The sequence below is a fragment of the Rhinolophus hipposideros genome, assembly GCF_964194185.1.
Source record: "Rhinolophus hipposideros genome assembly, chromosome: 8".
Taxonomy (NCBI): Eukaryota; Metazoa; Chordata; class Mammalia; order Chiroptera; family Rhinolophidae; genus Rhinolophus; species Rhinolophus hipposideros.
In genome coordinates this window covers 44,261,609-44,287,200 of record NC_138054.1, presented here as the reverse complement: position 1 = coordinate 44,287,200, position 25,592 = coordinate 44,261,609, and the positions used below count along the sequence as shown (strand labels likewise).

The following is a 25,592-nucleotide window of genomic DNA, read 5'->3' as shown; positions in this document are numbered from 1 at the left end:
CTGGCAATTTGCATAATCAAGTAATCTTTTAATACATTTATTTATGTTAAGACTTTTTTCTGAGCAAGTGCAAGACTTTATTTTCAATAGACATTTCCTAGCATGCCTATATACTCACACATTCACAATCAACCCTCTCACTAATCTCCAAGGGCTGTTTAACACTGCCTTGTATGGTATTAAATAAAAAGCAAACAGAAATCACACACATTTAAAAGAAATGGCTTTGTGATGTTTTGGCAAAAGAGACTTCAGCAATCTAGACAGAAGTAAAATAAAATTATTAATTTTCAGCAATGTGAAAAAGATGAAACAGTTCTAGTATTCAAACACAAGGAGCAGAAGGTACGCCCAAAGAACGTAAAAAAATGAGCAGTATCCCTGACCTTGCTTTAGCCCAGTGGGCATTTAATGAACATTTGTTAAATATTACTACTAAGTGTATTTCTCCTGCATTGAGCTCATCAGTTGTTCATCAATCAATAATTTTTAAAATTATTATTTCCTCTGCAAATATCATATATTTTATTTATAGAACTAGCACAGAATAAATGATAAAATGTCAAGTAGAAATAAAATACATCAAGGAAAAATTAATATCAAGTGAATGATTCGATATCTAGAAGTTCCTTAGCAGTTTGGATATGTCACATTAAAGAATACATAACATATATTGCCAAATTACATCAGCAGAGACAATATTAAACCAGCAAAAAACCCCAGCATTATTTTTTAAACATATATGTATGCTATCATGATTATATATTGAGAGAGAGTATTCGCAACACTTTCCAAACAGCTATATCAATCAGCATTAATGAAAATGTAAAGAGGGATACTATTGTCTCTTGGGAGAGGACTAGTGTGAGAGATAGATTTACTTTTCATTACTCCATGTTTCCCTGAAAATAAGACCTAGCCGGACCATCAGCTCTAATGCGTCTTTTGGAGCAAAAATTAATATAAGACCTGGTATTACATTATAATACATTATATTATATTGTACCATATTATATATTATATAAAACCCAGTATTATATTATATATTACATTATGTTATATTATATTAAAATAAGACCGGGTCTTATATTAATTTTTGCTCCAAAAGAAGCATTAGAGCTGATAGTCCGGCTAGGTCTTATTTTCGGGGAAACACAGTATATCCTGTATTTGTTGAAAAAAGATTTTTTCTACCATGAGCATTTACTGAATTTTTCACTTAAAAATGTAAGACAGCAGTATCTCCTAAAATAATCTATAGATTCAGTGCAGTCCTTATCAGAATCCCAGCTGACGTCTTTGTAGAAATTAAGCTGATTCTAAAACTCAGGATTGCAAAAAACCCAGAATAGCCAAAACAAGCCTGAGAAAGAAGAATAAAGCAGGAAGACTTACATTTCCTGATTTCAAAACTATTACCAAGCCATGGTAATCAAGACAGTGTGGTAATGGCATAGGACAGACATACAGATCGATGGAATAAAACAGAGTCCAAAATGAACTTTACGTGTATGGTCAACTTATTTTCAACAAGGATGCCAAAAATAGTCTTTTCAACAAATAGAGAAGGGAAACTGGACAGCATACAAAAGAATTAAACTGGACCCTTATCTCACATTATGTATAAAAATTAACTCAAAATGGATCAAAGACTTAAATGTAAGAGCAAAAATATGAAACTCGGAAGAAAACACAGGGGCAAATCTTCATAAAAAAGGATTTTGCAATGAATTTTTAGATATGAAACCAAAAGCATAAGCAAGGAAAGAAAAAACAGACAAATAGACTTCATCAAAATTCAAAAACATTTTTGAGTTTCAAATGGCACCGTCAAGAAAATTAAAAGACAATCCACAAAGGGCTAGAAAATATTTGCAAATTATATATATATATGACAAGAGACATATTTAGAATATATGAAGAACTACTACAACTCATTAATAAAAAGGTAAATAATTCAATCAAAAACTGGGCAAATGATCTCTGAACAGACATTTTTCCAAAGATGTACAAATGGCCAATAAGCATATGAAAAGATGCTCAACACCATTACTCCTCAGGGAATGCAAATCAAATCTATAGTGAGAGATGTCACTTCACACCTACCAGGATGTCTAAAATCTGAAAGTCAGAAAACAACAAGCGTTAGTGAGGATGTGAATCAAAACTCTCATACAATGCTGATGAGAATGTACACGGGTGCAGCTGCTTTGTAAAACAGTCTGGCAGTTCCTCAAATGACTAAACAAAGTTAGCATATGACCCTGCAATTAATTCCACTCCTAGAAACATATGAAAGAGAAATGAAAACTAAAACTTGTAAATAAATGTTTATCAATAGCATTATCTGTAATTGCCAAAAGGTATGGAAAATTTTTGAGGTGATAAACATGTTCTAAAATTAACTATGGTGATATATGCAAACATCTGTTAATATAGCAAAAATCATTTAATTGTATGGCTTAATGGGTGAATTTGAATCTTATGGTATGTGAATTATATCACAATAAAGTTGTTTTTTATTTAAAAGAGAAAAAAAAGATTGTATTCCCCAGTTCTCTTACATATGTGGCCATATGACTAATTTCTGACCAATGGCATATGAGAAAAAGTGATGTATGGCACAACAGCTTAGATATATCCTAATATGTTTAATCATTCTTGTACCTTAAAATGCAATAAAACACACCTAACAAACTTAAAAGACTAGAAATTATACAATATCTGCTTTCGGATCACAATGTAATTAAACTAGAAATCAGTAACAGAAAGACAACTGGAAAATCCCCAAATATGTGGAGATTAAACAACACCTTTTTAATTGACACACAGCTCAAAGAAGAAATCTAAAGAGAAATCTTAAGTATTTTGAACTAAATGAAAATGAAAACACACAACTTATAAATATTTGTCGGTTGGAGCAAAAGCAGTGTTTACAGGGACATTTATAGCACTGAAGGCAAATAGTAGAAAAGAAGACTTAAAATCAGTAATCTAAGTTTCCAGCTTGTGAAATTAGAAAAGAAGAGCAAATTAAATCCAAGGTAAAAAGAAAATAAATTATAAGAATTAGAGCAGAAATTGATGAAAGTGAAAACAAGAACTCAATAGAGAAAAATCAATGAAACCAAAAAGCTAGTTCAACTGATCTTTGACAAATGAGCAAAGGCAATACTATGGAGCAGAATAGTCTTTTCCACAAATGGTGCTGAAACAAGACATCTACATGCAAAAAAAGAGCAGCTTTATTCATAATTGCCAAAACTAGGAAGCAACTAAGAGGTCCTTTAGTAGATGGATGGATATATGCCATATTCTGCAGTGTATAATGTGTACTTTTTTGCCCAAATTTGTGAGGGGGAAAAAAAGGATGCGTATTATACATGGATAGTACTAATTCCATATCTATATAAATGTTTTTAATTCTTTTATTTAGGCTTATGAGTTAAAAATGTAACTCTAGAAATCAGTGACGATATCTGTATGCAAAATAATCCCCAGGAATTCTTCCCATAATGGGTTTTATTGAATTTACTACAAACTTGCAACTATGAAGAATTCTTGGCCTTCTATGATGCATAAATATTGTAAATTTGTTACCGGTACAGAAAATTTCTTGTATCTTGTATCTGTTCTTGTGTTTTGTAATTATTTGTTACACGAAATTTTTTGTACCATAATATGTTAAAAAATAAATGCTAAAATCCCTTTATAATTAAAAAAAAGTACTAAATATAAACAAATAAAAATTTGAATTAAAACAAAAGAGTTTTTTTCCTGAAAGTTTGGGCCCAAAATGTGGGTACGCATTATACCCGGCAAAATAGGTAAATTGTAGTACATCCATACAATGGAATATTTTTCAGCATTAAGAAGACATGAGCTGTCAAGCCATTAAAAGACATGCAGAATGCTTAAAGGCACACTACTAAGTGAAAGAAGCCAATCTGAAAAGGTTACAAACTTTATGATTCCAATTACATGACATTCTAGAAAGGGCAAAATTATGGAGACAAGAAAAAGATTAGTAGTTGCCAGGCAAGGAGAAGCAGATCACAGAGGGTTTTTAGGACAGTGGAAATACTTTGTATGACAGCACAATGATGGATATATGTCATTATACAGAGGATGCCAAAAAATGTATACACAGTTTAAGAAAGGAAAAAACTGTATTAAAATTGTAATACTCAATATACACAAGAGATGAATACAAGTCATGTGCGTATATTTTTTTGGCACCCCCGGTATACTGGTCCAAACCCAAAGAATTTAAACAACAAGAGTAACTCTAAGGTAACAATGAACTTGGGGTGGTTATGATGCTTCAGTGTACATTCATGCTTGGTAAAAACAAATGTTCCATTCTGGTAAGCGATGCTGATAATGGGGAGGCCACGCACATGGGGGCGGAGGATGTTTGAGAAATGTCAGTGCCTTCCTCTCAATTTGTTGTAAACCTAAAACTACACTAGAAAAAAATTTAAACCTTAAAAACAAAATTGATGATTCTGATATGACTTCTAACTGATTCATATCAGAAGAAACAAATTTTTCTGGAGCAGAAAGCATAACTAGAGAAGAGAGGAAACTCTGGCAGGAAATAAGAGTCTTAGAAAATTATTTTAATAATTTATTTAAAGGGCAAGGCGGAAAATGGAAATTGCTGAAATATACAATAATCTAACATAATGACTGGCTATATGGTGTTAGGGTACGTTGTGCATAACAGAGTATGTAAGCCAAATTAACAACTGCTGTATTTAGCTATTAATACAAAGTTTTGGAGTGGTTTGGTGGTATGTACAGCAATACACTCCTACAACTAATTTTTTTCTTAATGCTCTAGTGTCTGCTACAATGACATACATTAAATAAAAATTGGGATATATAACAATTTTCATGAAGTTTTAAAAATTAAATTTATAGTATCATTTTCTTTAGTGCATAGTCATGCTAAATGAACATAACCTGAAAAATGTGTTTTGTCTTTTTTTTCTGTTAGAACTTAGCAAAACTACGCATGCAGCAGATATTCAAATATCTGTTAATATACTTTCCAGTCAATAGAACACATACATTATACCATAAAACTCAAGTTTTGCTATTTTCAAAGTTATGTATTTTCTAATTGGTATAACAAAATTAAAGAGATTAAGAAAAGAACGTTATTGTAAATTTAAGGATGTTTTTATAACTTCTTTTACGACTTTTATACTTATGATCTACATGGATTCAGAATCTGAGGCACACCTACCAGGAACCATTTCCTCTAACTATTTATATCCAACATACATGTAAATGTATGTACTATTAACACTTCACCACTTTCATATAATCATTCAAAATATGAAAGAAAATATAAAGTACCTTTAATCTTGCTTCGTAGATACTTTAAGACTTCTTGGGTTCCCTTCTGAAAAGGTGGAGAGAAGGACACATATTCACCAAAACCTATCTTGCAATTTTATAGATCAACATGCATGTTTGAATTTCAAATTTAACAATTTCTAAATATGCTTACATTTATAATGTCTCTTCGAATGGTTCTCATAGGATTTCCTTCTAATGCCAAGAATTTCAAATGAAGTTTTCCCAATGAATAGGGCAGACTACAAAAGATTATTTCAAAGATAATTTCAAAGATTATTATCAAAGATTGATTTCAGGGAAAACATTAAGGATAAGCATAATTCAACCAAATAATGGATTAAAACTAATAATATACTCACTCATATGACAAACTAGGTATCATATAACAGTGTCAATGAAAGCTCAAGTAATACAAGCCTACAATATTTCCCGTCAAGAGAAATACTCAACATGTAAAACCCAGATTTGTTTCCAAATTGTCATACTGTGATTGCTGAGCATGAATGCGAGCTATAACACATTTACTAAATTTATCTAGTTCTAAAAACTAAATGTTCAGAATATAAATTTGAATCAATCAGTGACTCAAGATAGACATCCTCACTGATACTAATGTTTTGATTTTGCCCTTCAAGCAAGTAAATAAAATTCTTCCTAAATGGAAAAAAAAAAAACGACAAAGAAAAAAATTTTAAGCACGCAATTCATATTTTCATTCAATAAGGAAAGTCATTATCTTTGGTACACAAAAAGTAAACCCACTTACATATGTAAATATTCCATCTCGAAATTTATTATTCATTTATACTATACTAGGCATTGGTGTATTGGTGTGGGGACTTCAAGATCCTTGCCCTTAAGGAGTTCTTAGTTGAACAAAGGAAAAAGACACATACTGTGTTTCCCCAAAAATAAGACCTAGCTGAACCATCAGCTCTAATGCGTCTTTTGGAGCAAAAATTAATATAAGACCCGGTCTTTGTATTGTATTATATTATATTATATTTATTATATTATGTTATATTATTGTATTATTATATTATGTAAGACCTGGTCTTATATTAAAATAGACCGGGTTTTTATATTATTTTTTGCTCCAAAAGACACATTAGAGTTGATGGTCCGGCTAGGTCTTATTTTCAGGGATACATCTTATTTACGGTATACATCTAACCAAAATATAATAAATATGAATTATCTTACGTTGCTGGTGAGCATATAAAATAGTACAGCCACTTTGGAAAGTGGAGTTTTTTTTCAAGTTAAACATACACTTACCAAACAACTAAGCAATCCCACGTCTATGTATTTACGCAGGAGAAATGAAAACAATGACCACACGGAGATTTTTCCATGAATGTTCACAATAGCCAGAAAACTGAAAACAATACATCTCTCAACTAACTATTGAAGAAATGAATTAATTGTGGTATATCTGTATAATGGATTAACACTCAGCAATAAAAATTAATGAACTGCTGATACTCGTTATTACATGAATGAATCGCAAAGCTTTATGCTACATGAAAGCAGACAGACAGAAAAACTATATACTGTGTGATTCCATGTACATGATATTCTAAAAAAGGTAAAACTGCAGTGACAGCACGTCAGTGATTGCTAGAGGTTGGGGATATGAAAAGGGAATTGACTGCATACGGTATGAGTCTACTTTAGGGCAACAGAAATGTTCTACATGACTGTGACAATGGTTACACAAACACATACATTTGTTAAAAACCATCAAATTGTATGCTTGAATTGGTCAATTTTACTGTATGTAAAATACACATCAACAAATCAATATAATATAAAATATATATGTAATAAGACTTCTAAACAAGTATAGGCGCTATGAAAGTAGAGATGTAGAAATAAGCAAGAGGGTATAGGGGAGAAGAGAGAGGCAAAGCCTGAAAAAAGGAATGGTATTCCATCAGGCAATGAGGCAGGAAAAGGGCATTCTCTGATAAACAAGGAAAACAAACAAGGAAAACAAGGAAAAAGTCAAGACATTTACGGTTCGCTCAGTGTAGTAAGTAAACAGAATACATGTAGGAGTAAAAGATGATAGAGAGAATAAAGTCTGACTGTGAAATGCCCTTGAATTTTATGCTAAAAAGACTGGACTTTATTTTGCAAAACTGGTTCCCAATTGGAAAACCAGAGGCATCAAAGTCTCCAAGATTTCTTTACAACAAACAAAAAACAAAACAATTCTACAATCCTGTCAATTAGAGATTCTGATTCATTGGTACCTCAGAATGTGTACAGTGCCCCCCCCATCCTCTCAGTGGTTCAGGAATCCACGGGGCGTTTTGTAACGTATCCCCCAAAGGTAAGGGAGAACTACTGTAATTTTTCCCTCAAAGAGTCTAAGAGATTCTGACGCATAGCCATATTTGGGAAACAGTGCTGTAACGATGGAGAACCATCAAAGCTTTTTCGCAGAAGAATGACCTGATAATTTGTATTTGATAAAAAATATTCTGGTAGCAGTTTGAGGAATCAGTATTTTGGTTAGAGGAGATTCTGGAGAGGTACAAAATGGACAGAATTGTCTAATAGTAGGAAGTATGAGGTTAGAGGAAAGGAAAGAAACTAATACTTATTAAGTGCCATTATGTTCCAGGCCCTGTGACATATATACATTTTATATCCAGAGCTTTGGAGACATAGGAACATACATATCAGAAATATTTGTACTAATTACTTTATTTAATATTATTTATCACAGTTTCTATTTTAAATATTTGCTTTCCACTGCTTTCATGCAGTAGCTACTAAAATAAAACTGCCATGGGGAAAAATTGTATGTCAATATTTATAAGAGGAAAGAGATTATTTGTAAGGTATTTGTAAAATAATCCAGGTCTCTTACTAACTCTGTCATAAACAGAAGTGAAGAGTGTCAATTCCAAGCATTCAAATTATGGTGAAGACGTACCCTATGCCACATGTACATTGAGAAAATAATTCTGATTTTTAAAAATACCTATTAAAATATACACATAGAAAATCTGCCTTGCCTAGCCTTTTGCCATCTATGAGTAGCAAACCATGTTTCTGACATCGAAATGCAAAACCTCAGACATCTAACTGGTGTGTAATCCTAGAGTCTGCGTCTTATTTTTTTGTATCTGTTAAAATTCCATCTCTAAATATTATGTTCTGTAACATTTATGATTCTTTGCTCACTACCCTCCTCCTCCCCATCTCTAACATAGGCAATCAATTTCTAAATATTAATTATTCTAACTCATCACAACTCTCATATCTTTCCTCTTCTTTCTATTTCCATCTTCACCACAGTTCAGGTACTTATTACATGAGAAATCTACAAAGTTGTTGATACAGTGAAATGGATATATAGTAAGTGTTCCTTAGTGCTAAATATTATTAATCTAATAGAGTTTATTATTAATCTACAAAACCACTCCAATCCAAAGTATCCAACCCATTAACACCAATTTGTTTTTTAATGAGATTACGATTAAATTAGTTCTGTTTTTAATCTTTCAATAGCTCCCACCTCTTAACTAATGAAAATTGACTCTTTACAGGTATTTCAAGGACACCTTCCACATGGCCTCAACTTACCTTTCAAACCCTAAATTCTCACAATCCCCCTACTTGCATCCTATTTACCAGTTCACTTGATTCCTTGCAGTTCTCTGAATACATCCCTAGAACTTTCTGAGCTTTGTTTGTTTTCTCCTGCCAAGTGAATCACTGTGACCACCTTACATGTATACATGAAAATCGTGCTCATCCTTTAAAGATCAGATGGCGGGACTACAGTGAGGCAGGACCCTGAAAGTGAGTGTGTTCTTAAATTTTGTGCTCTGGGCAATTAACTTGTCTCAGCCTCGTCCCGGTCCTAAAGATCATCTGAAACGGTTTCTTCCACAAAGTCTGCCCTGAATCCTCTCAATAAATTGTGACTCCTGTATCTCCCTTAAGCGCCCCAAAGCATTTTATAGCTCTCCCATGGCTTTAGATTCATTTAATAAATTCAACAAATATTTTTCAGGCACCTTCTGTGTATCCAGGCACTGATCTAGGAGTTAAGAGATAGAGCAGTGAATGAAACATAAAAATGCACCCTTCTGAGAATTTATGTTCTAGGTTAGAGTAACTTGCAAATGCATCTGACTATAAGAGTATGTTAAACTTGCTGCCAAGGACAAAATCTAATTACTCTGTGTAGGTCTGTACATGATACCTGTTCAATAAATATTTACTGAATTTAATTTAGGAAAAAAGATCTCTACATGCTTTTTACAAATATTTCAACTTGTGAATTATAACCAAATACAGACATGATTTCTTATTCATTTGATCTTTAAACTTACCTACTAATATCATTATTGCTTAGGTCAAGCCTTTCCAATGACTGTAGTAGTGTAATTTCATCTGGAACAGATTTTAACTTGTTATCCCGCAGGTCTAGCATAAGGATAGAATTCAGATGCTTAAGATGTTCTGCCCCTAACGTTTCAATCTGGTTTTCACCTACATGTAATTCCTACAAAATCAAACATCAAGCATGTATATTTCCATATTCAATTTTATACTAGGTAACGAAAATAAAATAAATTTTAATTTCAAATCACTGAAGAACCCATTGACAACATAACGTTCTAATTAATAAGGTGCTTAAATTTTCAATTACATTTAAGCTATCGCGCAGTTAAAGAAAAATTACAATAAGAAAATTTTCAAGAATGTTCTGATAATTTCAAAATAAAGGTTTGACCTAGCAGAACGTTCAAAGTTTATAAAACCAAAACAGAGAATTGATTTAGTTACCTTTATAGAATTAGTAAAAATACAAATCCAAGAACTATACTGATGAAAGATTAAAGTTTTAAAATAAATCAACACAAGTTAAAAAATGATTTATATTGTCAGTTTGTTATTCAACATTTCCACTAGTAATTATTACATATACTTATACACTTATATGATTTCCCATTAACAGAATCTATAGCTACCAGATAATTAATCTTATAAATGATAACTTCTTTAGTTCTTTTTAGCTAAAGTATAAAAGTATAAAAAGTACATAAAGTATAAAACTACACATAAAGGAAAGCAAAGCATGGCAAATCTAAAAGACAATGTTAATGCTAAATAGTTAAAACCTAAAGAAAGTAATTAAATTTAACCTAACCTGGTTATGACCAGGTAAACAAGAGAGGTAGCAATTTATAGAATTGGATACACATTCTTTTCTGGTATCCTCATGTTACAGGTCTGCAGTATGGTCCCAACGTACCATGTTAGAGTCATCATCTACTACTTCTCCAACTATAAAATCTCACCAAGATAAAATATTTCTATGTTTTAAGTTGATTATTTCTTTTTTTTTTAAATCTGTTACTAACAATACCACTAATGTATTTAGTTACGTTAAAATTCTGAATAATACTAATATAGGAAAAACATAGTACTTGTAACTGTAATATATATTTCCAATATAAAACAAGATTAAAACTTTCATTTTCGTAATTAACTTTCGGAAAATATATAGTTATTTAATAATTAACTAAAGAGTACCTTTAATAATTTACAAGAAGGAAATTCTGGTAAAAAACGTAATTTATTCCTCCGCAAATAAAGCAGTTCCAGTGATTCCATGGCAGCCAATTCAGGAGGTATAGTTTCCAACAGATTTGAATTACAATCCAAATGCTTTAATCCTATAATATATATTTTGTGAAAAACAAAAATAATAGAGAAAAAATATTGGTCTATAATTGTATACACATTCAAAGAATGTATAATCCTGAGAACTTATGAACCTGTGCTATAAAATCAAGAACCTTGAATACCACTGAATTAAATATAAATTAAGGTGTTCTTTTACATTTAATTATAATTAAAGAGAAGTGATATTAAATTTAATATTTAATAATAGTCCAGGTCATCTTTGTAACAGATTTAAAAATAAAGTACTTTAATATTCTGTTAAAGTACTCTAAAAGATATAAATTATACACTATGAGATTATTATTTCCCTCCATAATTATACTGTAATTATACATCTTTAAAAGAAAAAACTTAAGGCAGGTAGACACATAAATATGCATGCATACTAGTCGTATGCATGGATGTCAAGTAACATAAACACATCTGTATATAAAATAGGAAAGTTTATTTTCTGTCAAAAAGCCTTGGGATTTTTATGTATTCCCTCCTGTTTTTCATCTACCTATACTGCCTCTCTCACTCTATCTTCTATACTTCCTTCCTTCTCCTATTTTTTTTTTTTTTAATTACATGCTTTCTCTAACAGCTTGGCTAACACTCTTGACAAGAATGTTCTAACTTGCAGCATCTCTCTTACCTCCTGGACCTTTCTTTCATAAAAGGCAGAACTGAAAATAAAAATGGAAAAAAGTGAATGTCTTCCTTCCCTTAAGACTTCAATAAGCATATGAATTATGCTTGATTATGGATTAAGTTTTCTCCTTAATCCATAATATAGATTGTTCCACTTATCAAGGCCACAATTTTCCACAATTCACTCTCAATCCTCTATTTTGAATAGGTTATATGCATTTTATAACTTTTTCTCCTGTACTTTTGCCCCGCTAATTTTAACATAATTCAAGACAGAGTGATGTGCCTTAGACCGTTTTTTTCAGTGTTTAAAGAAAACTGCTTTTCAAAACAAATGTAATAGTATTACTTTCAACTAGTAACATAACAATTTATGTATTATTTGGCTAAAGCATTGAGGAACAAAAGTCACAATCTGACACACCCCAAATCCAGTAAAGTCTATAAACAATTTGGAGACTCCAGTTTTCACAATAGTTTGCATCTAAGAGCACTAACCGAGAACTCAAGCAGTATGTGGTGGAAAAGCAATGAGGATGGAGTAAGAGAAGTCAAGCCTTGGCTCTACAACTTACAATATAATTTCTAAGCCTAGGTTCATGAATTTTTAAAATGCAAATAATATGGATCTCCCCTAACTCACAAAACTGTTGTGATGCGAAACTTTATACGTAAAAGCATTCTGAGAACTTATGAGCCAAACAGAATTTCTGGAGATTAAGAACTCAATAAAAGAAATGAAGAATGAAATAGCCAGCTTAAGTAATAGAACTGACCAAACAGAGGAAAGGATCAGTGACATCAAAGACAGAAATCTGGAAATGACACAAACGGAAGAAGAGAAAAACTTAAAGAGTTAAAAGAAATAAAAGAACTCTACAAGAACTCTCTGACTCCATCAGAAAGAGCAATATAAGAATAATGGGCGCACCAGAGGGAGAATAAAGGGAGAAGGGAACAGAGAGTATATTCAAACAAGTAATCGATGAGAACACCACAAACGTGTGGAAAGAACTGGATCCTGGAATCTAAGAAGCAAATAGAACACCTAATTACCTCAACCTCAACAGGCCTTCTCCAAGGAACATTGTATTGAAGCTGTCAAAAATTAACGATAAAGAAAGAATCCTCAAGGCAGCCAGGGAGAAGAAGACGGTAACCTACAAAGGAAAGCCCATGAGGTTATCATCAGATTTCTCAGCAGAAACTCTACAAGCCAGGAGGGAGTGGACTCAAATATTAAAACTATTGAAAGAGAGAAATTATGAGCCAAAAATAATACATCCAGCAAAGATATCCTTTAGCTATGAAGGAGGAATAAAGACTTTTCCAGACATACAGAAGCTGAGGGGATTTTCTAACACATGACCCTGCACTACAAGACATACTGAAGGAGACTATTCAACCAACAGAGACAATCTGTGATAACAAAAGGCACAGAGTAGCAGACTGGATCAAAACACTAAACCCAACCATATGCTGCCTGGAAGAGACACATCTCAGCTACAAGGACAAATATAGACTCAAAGTGAAAGGGTGGAAATTGACACTCCAAGCAAATGGTATCCGGAGAAAAACAGGTGTACCCATACTGATATCAGATGAAACAGACTTCAGGATAAAAAAGGTAACAAGAGACAAAGATGGACATTTCATAATGATAAAGGGGACTATACAACAAGAAGACATAACAGTCATCAATATTTATGCCCCCAATTAGGGAGTACCGAAATATACCAAGCAACTACGAACAGAACTAAAGGGAGAAATTGACCAAAACACAATTATAGTAGGGGACCTAAGTATATCATTGACAGCTATGGATAGATCATCAAAACAGAAAATAAACAAAGAAATAGCAGCCCTAAATGACACATTTGATGAAATGGTCATAATTGACATTTATAGAGCACTTCATCCTAGAACATCAGACTACACATTCTTTTCTAGTGTATTTACATACACTAGAAAACGTACATGAATATTCTCAAGGACAGACCGTACATTGGGACATAAAATTAGCCTCAGCAAATTAAGGAGATTGAAATCATACCAAGCAAATTCTCTGATCAAAGGCTTTGAAATCAGATATCAACTGCAAAAAGATAGCAGGAAAAACCTCAAATGTGTGTAGATTAAACAACATACTTTTAAAGAATGACTGGGTCAAAGAAGAAATAAGAGGAGAGATCCAAAGATACATAGAAACAAATGACAATGAAAATACATCCTACCAAATTTTGGGGATGCAGCGAAAGCAGTTTTAAGAGGGAAATTTATATCATTACAGGCCTATCTCAAGAAACAAGATAAATCCCAAATAACCTCACGCTACATCTTAAAGAACTAGAAAAAGAAGAACAAATGAAACCCAAGATCAGCAGAAGGAAATAATAAAAATCAGAGAATTAAACGAAATAGAGAAAAAGACAATAGAAAAAATTAATGTGACAAAAGAGCTGGTTCTCTGAAAAGATTAATAAAATTGACAGATCCTTGCCTACACTCACTAATCTATAAAGAGAAAAGACACAAATAAACAAAATCAGAAATTAAAGAGGGGAAGTTACCACAGATGCCACAGAAACACAAAGGATCATCCAAGAATACTATGAAGGACTATATGCCTCCAAATTCAACAACCTAGAAGAAATGGACAAGTTCTTAAAAACATATAGCCTTCCAAGGCTGAACCATAAGGAACTGGAAAATCTAAACAGACTGATCACCTGTAACAATATTGAATCAGTCATCCAAAACCTTCCCAAAAGCAAAAGTCCGGGACCAGATGGCTTCACTAGTGAATTCTACCAAACCTTCAAAGAGGATCTAATACCAATCCTGCTCAAACTCTTCCAAAAAATTGAAGAAGGGATAGTACTCCCTAACTCATTTTATGAAGCCAACATTAACCAAAACCTGGTAAGGATAACACAAAAAAAAGAAAATTACAGAATAATATCTCTGATGAATACAGATGCAAAAATCCTAAACAAAATTCTAGCAAATCGAATGCAACAATGCATTAAAAAGATTATACATCACAACCAAGTGGGGTTCATCCCAGGGGTACAGGGATGGTTCAACACACGCAAATCAATCAATGTGATACACCACATAAACAAAATAAAGGACAAAAATCATATGATTTTGATCAATAGAAGCAGAAAAGGCATTTGACAAGCTACAACATCCATTTATGATTGAAACACTTAATAAAATAGGTATAGAAGGAAAACACCTTAACATAATAAAGACCATATATGACAAACCCTCAGCTAATCTCATAATTAACGGTGAAAAACTGAAACCCTTTGCTCTACGTTCAGGAACACAACTGGGATGTCCCCTATCACTTCTGCTTTTCAACATAGTGTTGGAAGCCCTCGTCAGAGCAATCAGGCAAGAGAAAGAAATAAAAGGCATCCAAATTGGGAATGAAGAAGTGAAATTATCACTCTTTGCAGATGACATGATGCTATATATAGAAAACCCTAAAGACTCCACCAAAAAGCTATTATAAACAATAAACGGATACAGTAAAGTTGCTGGCTACAAAATCAAAGTAGAAAAGTCCATTCCTATGTTGCATTCCTATACATTAACAATGAAATCTCAGAAAAATAAAAAAAAACAACAATTCCTTTTGCAGTTGCAACAAAAAGAATAAAATACCTAGGAATAAACTTAACCAATGATGTGAAAGACCTATATACTGAAAAGTATAAGACATTTTTAAAAGAAATTGAAGAATACACAATGAAATGGAAAGTCATTCCATGTTCACGGATTGGAAGAATCAACATAGTTAAAATGGTCATATTACCCAGAGCAATATACAGATTTAATGCAATCCCCATCAAAATCCCAATGGCATTTTTCAAAGAAATAGAACAAAAAACCATCAGATTTGTATGGAACCACAAAAGACTTGTGCAACACTAAGCCAAAAGCAACACTAAGAAAAAAAGAACAATGCTGGAGGTATCATACTCCCTGACTTCAGCTTGTACTACAGGGCAACAATAATCAAAACAGTATGGCATCGGCAGAAAAACAGACACACAGACCAATGGAATAGAACTGAAAACCCAAAAATAAACCCACATAAATATGGACAGATAATTTTTGACAAAGAAGCCAGAAACATACAATGGAGAATAGACAGCCTCCTCAATAAATGGTGCTAGGAGAATTGGAAAGTCATGTGTGATAGAATGAAACTAGATTTCTATCTGTCACCGTGTACCAAAATTAACTCAAAATGGATCAAAGACCTAAGCGTAAGACCTGAAACAATAAACTGCATAGAAGAAAGCATAGGTACTAAACTTATGGACCTTGGGTTTAAAGAGGATCTTATGAATTTGACTCCAAAGGCAAGGGAAATAAAAGCTAAAATAAATTAATGGAACAATATCACACTAAAAAGCTTCTGCACAGCTAAAGAAACCATCAACAAAATAAAGAGGCAACCAATTGAATGGGAGAATCTTTTTGCAAACAACACATCCGATAACGGGCTAATATCCAAAATATATAAAGAATTCATACAACTCAACAACAAAAAAAACTAACACTCCAATTAAAAACTGGGCAGAGGACCTGAAAAGACATTTCTCCAAAGAGGATATAAAAATGGCCAATAGACACATGAAAAAATGCTCAACATCATTAATCATCAGAGAAATGCAAATAAAAACCACAATGAGATATCACCTCACCCCAGTTAGAATGGCTATCATCAACAAGACAAATAGTAACAAGTGTTGGAGATGCTGTGGAGAAAAAGGAACTCTCATACACTGTTGGTGGGAATGCAGATTGGTGCAGCTGCTATGAAGGCAGTGTGGAGGTTCCTCAAAAAATTGAGAATAGAATTACCATATGACCCAGCAATCCTTCTCCTGGGTATCTATCCAAAAAAATCTGAAAACACTTATCCATATGTGCTCCAATGTTCATTGCAGCTTTATTTACGGTGGCCAAGACATGGAAACAACCAAAATGTCCTTCGATAGATGAATGGATAAAGAAGATGTGTTATATATACACAATGGAATACTATTCGGCCATAAGAATAGATGAAATAGTACCATTTGTGACAACATGGATGGATCTTGAGATTATAACGCTAAGCAAAATAAGTCAGACAGAAAGTAGAGAACCATATGATTTCACTGATATATGATATATAAAACTGAAAACAATAAAAGAACAAGACAAACATAAGAAACAAAAACTCATAGATACAAACAATAGTTTAGTGGTTACCAGAAGGTAAGGAGGGAGAGGAGTTGTAGATAAGGGTAAAGGGGATCAAATATATGGTGATGGAAGGAAAACTGACTCTGGGTGGTGAACACACAATGTGATATATAGATGATGTATTACAGAATTGTACATCTGAAATCTATGTAACTTTACTAACAACTGTCACCCCAATAAACTTAAATTTAAAAAAAAGTACTGAAATGTACCTTAATATTTTTATCCCTTAATATTGGTTCTACAGTACTTTACATATGATGTTTCAATGGTAAACTGTAATAGAACCACTGAATTTTAACAATTTTTTAAAAAAAGGATTCACAATTTTGGCAAAACTAAACTCTTGTCATTAATTATGAACCACGAAGAAGCTATAGCTATGACATAACTATATATCATAGGTGGAATAACCTACAAAAGGGAAATAACCTTAGTGACTATTGAATGAATGAATGAAAATATAGCATAGCTCAAAACCTTAATTTCTCAGGTATTTAACTTTATAACTATTCATAATCAAATTTTCTTTTCTTCCTTTTGATATGTCAAAGTATCTTTCTGGTGTTGTTTAGGAAGCTGCTAGGCAATAATAGCCTTGAGAAAATCTAACTAGTTGCTATTGCTTGCATTTATCACCATACAATCTATTATTTTATTTCTGTGTAATAACTGTATTAAAATTTATTTTTCTAAATGTTAGATCAACTTCAAATTCATACTTTAAAAAAAAAAATAGAGAAGATTTACTTTTCATTCCACTCATTTCTGCCGGCAAACTCTTCAGCTGATTACTGGAAAGGTTGAGTCGCACCAGACTGGATAGAGAAGAAAAACTAGCAGGAACAGTTGTAAGATGATTATTTGAAAGATCCTTTAAAAATAGAAAAACAGAATGAAAGAATAAACGAATCAATCAGCAAATAAATAAATAATACTTAAAGGGTATTTTAGAATTTTGCAGAAACTGAAACAGTAAAAAAACTATTTCAGGGATGACATGTTCTGTAGCTCTCATATACTAATAACTTCATAAATCATCATTCATTACCTCAATATTCTGTGGGCCTACTATGTGTCAAATAAATAGCTGAGAGGAATTAGAATGAATTCTGATCTCAGAAATATTTTATTTAAAGGTTTCTACGCATATTAGGTTGCTGCAAATGTAACTGCGTTTTAAAAGGTTAAAAAAAAAAAAATTTGCAAAAACCGAAATTACTTTTGCACCAACCTAACACTAAGTCATACTATGTATCTTGCCTCCTGTTTTCAATAAAAAAAAAAAAAATCAATATTTTTATCCAATATGTACAGAGTACCTATGATAAACTGGGCAAAATGTAATTGAAATGAAAAACATCTTTGCAAAAAGAAAAATTCTTGAAAGAAAAATAAACCTGAAAAAAACTGACATTTTAATTTTTGAGGAAAAAGTATTCCTTCGATTCTTCTGCTGACCGAAGCAAGTCTACTTTCCATTCATTGAAGCTTGCCTAATTAATCTCTATACCTTGATGTTTCTTTAAGTCATTGTTTCTGTTTATTCTTTAAACAGTATGAGAGAACTTTTTTTTTGAAACCCCGTGTTATAAATCAGATAAATCTTCTTATGACATTTGAATTCAGTCGAATTCAGCTATCAGCAAACTGTTAGGTCAAGCCAGTGGCAGCAATGGATAAGTAAAAAATAACTTAAAGGAACTGTTCTCTGAAGATTTTCAGTTAGTCTAATATTAAACAATTGCATTCTATAACTCTAAAGTAAGAAGACAGAAAAAGGCTAAAATGGTAAATCAGCATTAAAAAGAAAACAGTTATATTGTAAATAACATAAAAATAACATCATAATCTACAACATACAACATAATAATCTACAACTCCAATACTCTAAACTCTAAGAATTAACAGATTACTAAAAATAAATATTGCATAATATCAAAAGTTACTGACACTAAATGCAATGTAGTATTCTGGACTGGATCCTGGAACAAAAAAAGAGGACATTAGTGGGAAAATCTTAATAAAATCTGTTGTTTAGTTAGTAATTTTGTACCAATGTTTATTTCTTAGTTTTTACAAATGTCCCATGGGTATGTAAAATGTTAACATTAAGGAAAGCTGGGTGAAGGGAATATGGGAAGGAAGCTCTCTGTACTATCTTTATGATATTTCTATAAATCTGAAATTATTCCAAAATAAAAAGTTTAAAATAAAACAAATTTCTGACAGAGAAAAGATATTAATTCACAAATTCTTAAGACATTTTAAATAACCCAAATCAATAACTACTAATAAAGTTAAACACTTAATTAGTATAGTTAATCATTAGATATAAAGCATAAGTATGCTACATATAAATTAATCAATATGCTGTCATTTCTTCAATACTTTTTCAGTACCATTAAGCTAAGCAGTTTTTATATAACTAAGAAATATTAGCGTAAAGTATTACAGTTGCTTATACTTTTAATGTTTTAATACACTGTTGCTCACATTATGGTTTACTTGATACTGAGTCCTTAAGAGCACAATTCTCAGCTGAAACATCCTTTCATTATGCTACCTGGAACACGGGAACACACAAAGGGGAAACAACTGAGAACTGCTGTAGTTTATTAGAAGGTGTCCCTCCTACTCTAAATACTCTTTAAAAAAAAAAAATCAATTGCCATTTTATCTTTAAATTTTATAAGAAAATTTGATGGCTCCCTTTGTTGCCATTCATTTTATCTACCTCTGCCTTTTACTTTCCAAACCTTATTTCCAATTATGATCAGATTGAAAGAGAGATACTGAAGGAATGGTTGAAGGGAGTATATATTTTTATTTTAAACACTTGTGCAGATAAGGAAAAGACTAAGAAGGATGTGTTTACAAAAATAAAAATAAATAAATAAATAAATAAGTAAGTAAGTAAGTAAGTAAAAGAAGTAATTTTTCCTTTAATGAAATGTAAACTTTAAGGCTAAAATGACATAAATGAGTTTTTCAAAACATATAATAGGGAAAAAAATAAGAATATGAGAGAATTATGTGGAGAAGAGATTATGTATTAGAACATCTGATCTAATACAACTAGTCTTTCAAATAAGATACCTTACAATGGAATCTTACTCCTTCAGTGGTGAAGTAGAAAGGAAAAAAAAAAAAAGATACACTTTGAAGTCAAACTGACATGTTAAAATCCAGAGTTCCTTACTTACAGTTGGACGACTTTTGATAAGTTACTTCTTTTTTATAAGCCTAGTTTGCTATCTGTATTAGGAGATAAAACTGTCTAACTTGCCATATGTAAAGCACAAAGTCAAGTGCCTGCTGTTTTTAATTACTTAATGTGATTAAATAGTACTTATATTGCTTTACAGTTATTCTGTTTAACATGTGACACAGATGTAACAAAAATTTGCCAGGTAATGTGCCCATTTTTCTGAAAAATAGAAAAGGCAGTCCTTAAAGGAATATCTGGGTACTCAGGGGATACTCAGAGGAAAGAGAGCTATAGAGGTTGTAAAGGAGGAAGTAGAATGGTATAGAAAAGAGAATTGATATATGCTAAAGACATCTGTCCTCTATTTTTCTAAGCCACAAAAGCTTCTGAATAACAAGGTCATCCTCATGACCATTTCTCAAACTCTATTCCTAAATTAAAACCTAAGGTCATTTCATAAAAAACATAGGAAAAACAAATTTACAATTAATAATTTAGCAATCTAATTGAAATGTACAGTTTCTGGTAATCTAGTCATAGAATCAGCTGTCCATGTTTTAATGATTTCAATCATACAACCAAAGTCTCAGCCTGATGAAAAATTCCACCAGCCACAAATTATATAAAAACTGGAAAATCACAACTTACCAAATCTTCTAAATTAAAAAGTTGTTCAAATCCCTTTGGTATGCAAGTTAGTTCATTATGTTGGAGATACAAGCCTTTCAGGTTTCTTAGATTTGTAATTTCTTCAGGGAGTATTTTCAGTTTGTTATGACTATTGATCAATAAAATAAATGCTAAATAATTTGGTGACAACATATTAAATATTTATAAAGGCATTTCTGCTAACAACATGGGCTCATTAAAAATATGAAATATGGTGACTAATTTTTAATACTTATCAAACTTCATATCCCAAAAGTACACACACATTAAAATAGTAATCTAAAGTAATCAAATTGAGGGTTTCAAAGAAAAACAAGGCAATAAAGTTTAACCAAACAAATAATTTGTGAACTTCTGATTGCTTCCTTATAATGAACTCTTGATTTTATGTGTAATGTGAAAGGATACAATGGACACTTCATATTTTATACTATATCTGAGTTTTAGAATTTTGAAAAAGATGTGCATACCTACACTTCAATGGAGTGACATCGTACGTGGGGATTATATTATAAACTTAGCACTCAAGATAAAAATAGCTATTTCTGTCGGGAGGGCCTGGCATGTCGATTTGAAAGTAACATGAAACACCACTCTTCTTTGTACTGAGTCTTAACTTTTTAGCTCAGTCCTTCTATTCAACTCATTGGTTTAAGAGAAGCCCCAAGTCACTGAGGACGATACACTCCGTGATAATTAAGAGTTGACTCAACTTATTCCCAGATTAATCTCTACGTAACTATTCACTTAGGAATTCCACTCTATTTTCATGCCATATAAAATTACTTAACAAATAACAGGGAAATGGAAAATATAAGGGGTAACAATAAATTAACTTAAATTCAAATTATAAATTAAAATTTTATAATTTACAAAATTAAAATTTTATAATTTACAAAATTTTGTAATTTACAGTTATAAAATTAAATTATATTAAAATAAAACTAGTTGGAACAAAAATGCCAAAAGATGTGTTCTAAAATAAGAACCACTAAAAGTTGTCAAAAATTGTCTCCTATTATTGATTATGTAATTGAAACCTTTGTACATTTGATAGGGATCTAGTTGGGCAGAGATATCATTCTGCTATCTAGTTCCTCCATCCTAATTTTCAGTGTCAGAAGTTAAAGCTAAAGCCACACCCACTCCATACTCCCTCACTACTTCGGCTCAACCCTCCATATTCTTGCCTTTGCAGGCCACATCCACGCCTTCAACTTATAAGGGGAAGTTCTAATGTAGTTCTAAACAATTAGCACCTTTTTATGTATAGATATTTTTGTTGATTTACGGTCATTTTAAGTTTTCCCAAGATGAGAACTGTTATTTCAGGTACTGTGTTTTCTCAAATCACATGAAAGTTAACATACTTTCAGAAAACTGAGATTTCACTATACTATAGGTAAGTCTATAACCATATCTATTTTATAAACCATAGTTTTCAAACTATGTTTTGAATATTTAAACATTTTTGTTTTTTCTCCTAAATGAAATCTTCCCTAATCCGTTTTCCATAATCTGTGCATATATAAGACAGTTATTCTGGAAAGTCTGGATATGTAATGAAGGGCAAAGAGTTAGCAAGAGCCTTAGGCACCTGGCCTCCCATGTACCTATCAATGAGTACCAGATGCATACCATAGACCCAACCGCAGAAGTCCTCAGAAAACATGAAAAGTCACTAATATCAAAACTATGACATTTTTCATCATTAATGAAAGAATTGTTTTAAATTATTTCCTATTACTTCCGACCTAGATATTTTTTAGAATAATAAAGTAACTTAAAACTTGATATCAACAAACATGTTTTCTAAAATAACTACTTAAAACTGTTTCATAAAAATGAAACAAAAAGTATTTTTAAAAAGTCAACTGCCTTAAATTTGTAAAACCAGAAAACGTAGGCAATTCCAAAACAAAAAAATAAAAATAATTTGAGAATTAAAACTTACAATTCTTATTCTGCACTAACCACTTTCTGAGATAATACAAAAATATTTTCTAGTTGGAAAAATAATTTAAAGAATATTAGATTTATACTCTAATACTATCAATATTGAAATAAGTTTAAATTTTACCTGACATTAAGTTTCTGAAGATTTTCTAATTCTCTTATAGCAGAGGGAAGGGATGTCAGCTGATTGTCATGTATCTAAAAGTTATTAAAAGACACAGTCAGTATCTTAGTCTTATAATTAACCATATTTAAATCAAAATTCTTCAACAATAATCCTGTTCTAATTCCACAGAATCGAGTAGGGCTATTGGAAATTTGTTTTTTGTATAGAATAGGAAAAGGAGTTTGAAACTGACCAAACTGCTATTCAGAAATCATGAATATTAAATATTACAATTTAAAAAAAAAAAACCTTCACCCCAATGAGTGGAATTCCAATCTCAAATGAGAAATGAAATGAGTTAGAATTCATTTAATTCTAAGAACAATTTTTTAAAGTATGTAATAGTATGAGTCCTGGTTTATAGGTGTGGAAACTGAGGCACAAAGAGGTAACTTTCCCAAGGTTACACAGCTATCAAGTGGCAGAGTCAGAATTTGAAGCCTCATTTTCTAACTCTGCACTCCTAACCATTAGCCATGCCTAATAATTTGTTATTCTTCCTTGCATTTTGTCAATTGAACATGGATTTTTCTGCTTATCAAAGCTTAAATTTAACCTCACAGTCTTTTCAACTAATGACCCATATCTACTATGATCAGTCAACTTACATCAAGAACAGCGAGTGCAGGCAGGAGTCGGAGGTCATCTGTAAGTGACTGAAGTTTATTGTTGGATATGATTAGCTTGGTCAAATCTGTCTGCTCCCACCATCGTTCAGTAGCACTGAATGAAAGATTCTGATTAGCTTCCTCAGGGATATCCATATTTATTCTCCAGACACACTGAGGCACTATCTCCACCACACCCAGACCAACCAAAAAAAAAAGAAAAGAAAAAAAGAAAAGAAAAAAAAAACAAGAAGTGAGATACTAAGTGACATACTTTTATAATAGCTATCAAATTTATCTACTGAAAAACAATTGCTAAAACATTAAAACAAAACACACAATGTGATATATAGATGATACATTACAGAATTGTACACCTGAAATCTATGTAACTTTACTAACAATTGTCACCCCAATAAATTTTAATTAAAAAAAAACTTCAAATAAGTCAAATAAATACCAATGAATTGTAAGTAGAGTAAAAGTTGATTTTATTCAATATCAGAATAAGTGATATATATTTTACAGATCAGATCTCACTTTTCATTCAACTGTATCCACTATATACATACTCTGCACAGCACATTGTGGTACATGTACAAGAAAAATAAAGAATGGACTCTAACAGAATAACAGGATGCATGGAAATCAACATTTATAAGGTAATGTTATAACTTTTATAACAGAAGTATATATTAAGTCTAAGAAAGCACTGGTAACAATAAGAGACAACATTTACAAATACCAGGCAATTTTCTAACATACTAACCTCATAATTCCATGAGGTAGGTGCTATTATCATCCTCATTTTATAGACAAGAAAAATGGAACACAGAAAGAATTATAATTTACTCAGAATTATACAGCTAGTAAGCAGCAAAGATGGAATTCAAACCCTGGCAAAGGTCTTGCCTCTCAGTGAATATTTGAAAGGCATATATGACTGTGGGAGCTGCTCTTGATTTTACCTGACATACTCAACAGAAATGATAACATATGTCTACACAAAGACCGTACTTGAAAGCTCAAGGCAGTTTTATTCATAATAGCATAAAACTAGAAAAACTCAAATGTCTATCAACAAGTGAATGGATAAACACATTGAGGTATATACATACAATGGACGATTATTCGACAACAAAAAGGAACTATTGATATAAATTACATGGACGAACCGCCCCCCCCAAAATATTACACTAAGCAAAAGAAGCCTAAAACAAAAAATCCAATGTATAATTCCATTTAAGAGACTAATCTGTATTTACAAAAAGCAGATCGATCACTACAGTGTTGTGTGGAGCAGCGGGTAGACTGACAACACAGGGGCCTAAGGGAACTTCCCAAGTATTGGAAATGTTCTGTAACTTGATTGTGGTAGTGGTTATACAATTGTATATATCTGTCAAAACTCATTGACTGTACACTTAAAATGGGTGCACGTACTGTTTGTAAATTATACCGATAAGGTTAATTAAAAATAAAAAAGGCTGCCAATTTTTAAAATACAAATGATGCGAAAGTAATCATGTATATGTATACATATCAAGTAAATGAATAAACAAATATCATATATATATGTATTTCTCACAGGGTAGATGATACCCTTAAAACAGCACTACCCAATAGAATTTTCTGCAATGATAGAAATATCCTATTGTCTGTACTATTCAATATGGTAGGCACTGGCTGCATATGGTTATTGAACACTAAAAATGTAGCTGAAGTGGCTGAAGGACTTTTTTTTAGTTTCATTTAATTTTGGTTAATTAAAACTTAAGTAGCCATATGTGTGTAGAGGCTTCCACAATGGACAGCACGGCCCTTAACTGAGAAAAAGGCGGAAGTGAAAATCTTCAGGGAATCGGGATAAAAATTTTTAGTACAGAAAAAGTACAAATCATAAAAGAAAAACTTGATAAACTGGACTTCATCAAAATTTAAAACAGTTTTCTAACAAAATTAAGAAAATAAGGTAAGCCTCAGACTGGGAGAATAT

At 31.8% G+C, this 25,592-nt stretch overlaps 1 protein-coding gene across 6 annotated transcripts in view; it reads right to left on the bottom strand.

Moving 5' to 3' along the window:
- LRRC40 (leucine rich repeat containing 40) overlaps positions 1 to 25,592 on the bottom strand; it is a 46,970-nt gene that overhangs the window by 15,055 nt on the left and 6,323 nt on the right. The window contains exons 2-9 of one of the 6 annotated variants that reach the window (XM_081056911.1): positions 23,597 to 23,778; positions 22,947 to 23,020; positions 20,846 to 20,975; positions 17,737 to 17,860; positions 10,933 to 11,075; positions 9,726 to 9,898; positions 5,522 to 5,609; positions 5,368 to 5,413 (exon numbers count right to left, since the gene is read on the bottom strand). In XM_081056911.1, the coding sequence (XP_080913037.1) occupies positions 5,368 to 5,413; positions 5,522 to 5,609; positions 9,726 to 9,898; positions 10,933 to 11,075; positions 17,737 to 17,860; positions 20,846 to 20,975; positions 22,947 to 23,020; positions 23,597 to 23,778 (960 nt within the window). Of the gene's footprint in view, positions 1 to 5,367; positions 5,414 to 5,521; positions 5,610 to 9,725; positions 9,899 to 10,932; positions 11,076 to 11,722; positions 11,754 to 17,736; positions 17,861 to 18,939; positions 18,967 to 20,845; positions 20,976 to 22,946; positions 23,021 to 23,596; positions 23,783 to 25,592 lie in introns of those variants that run through there. The other 5 variants (XM_081056912.1, XM_081056914.1, XM_081056913.1 and 2 more) reach the window with 5 other exon arrangements.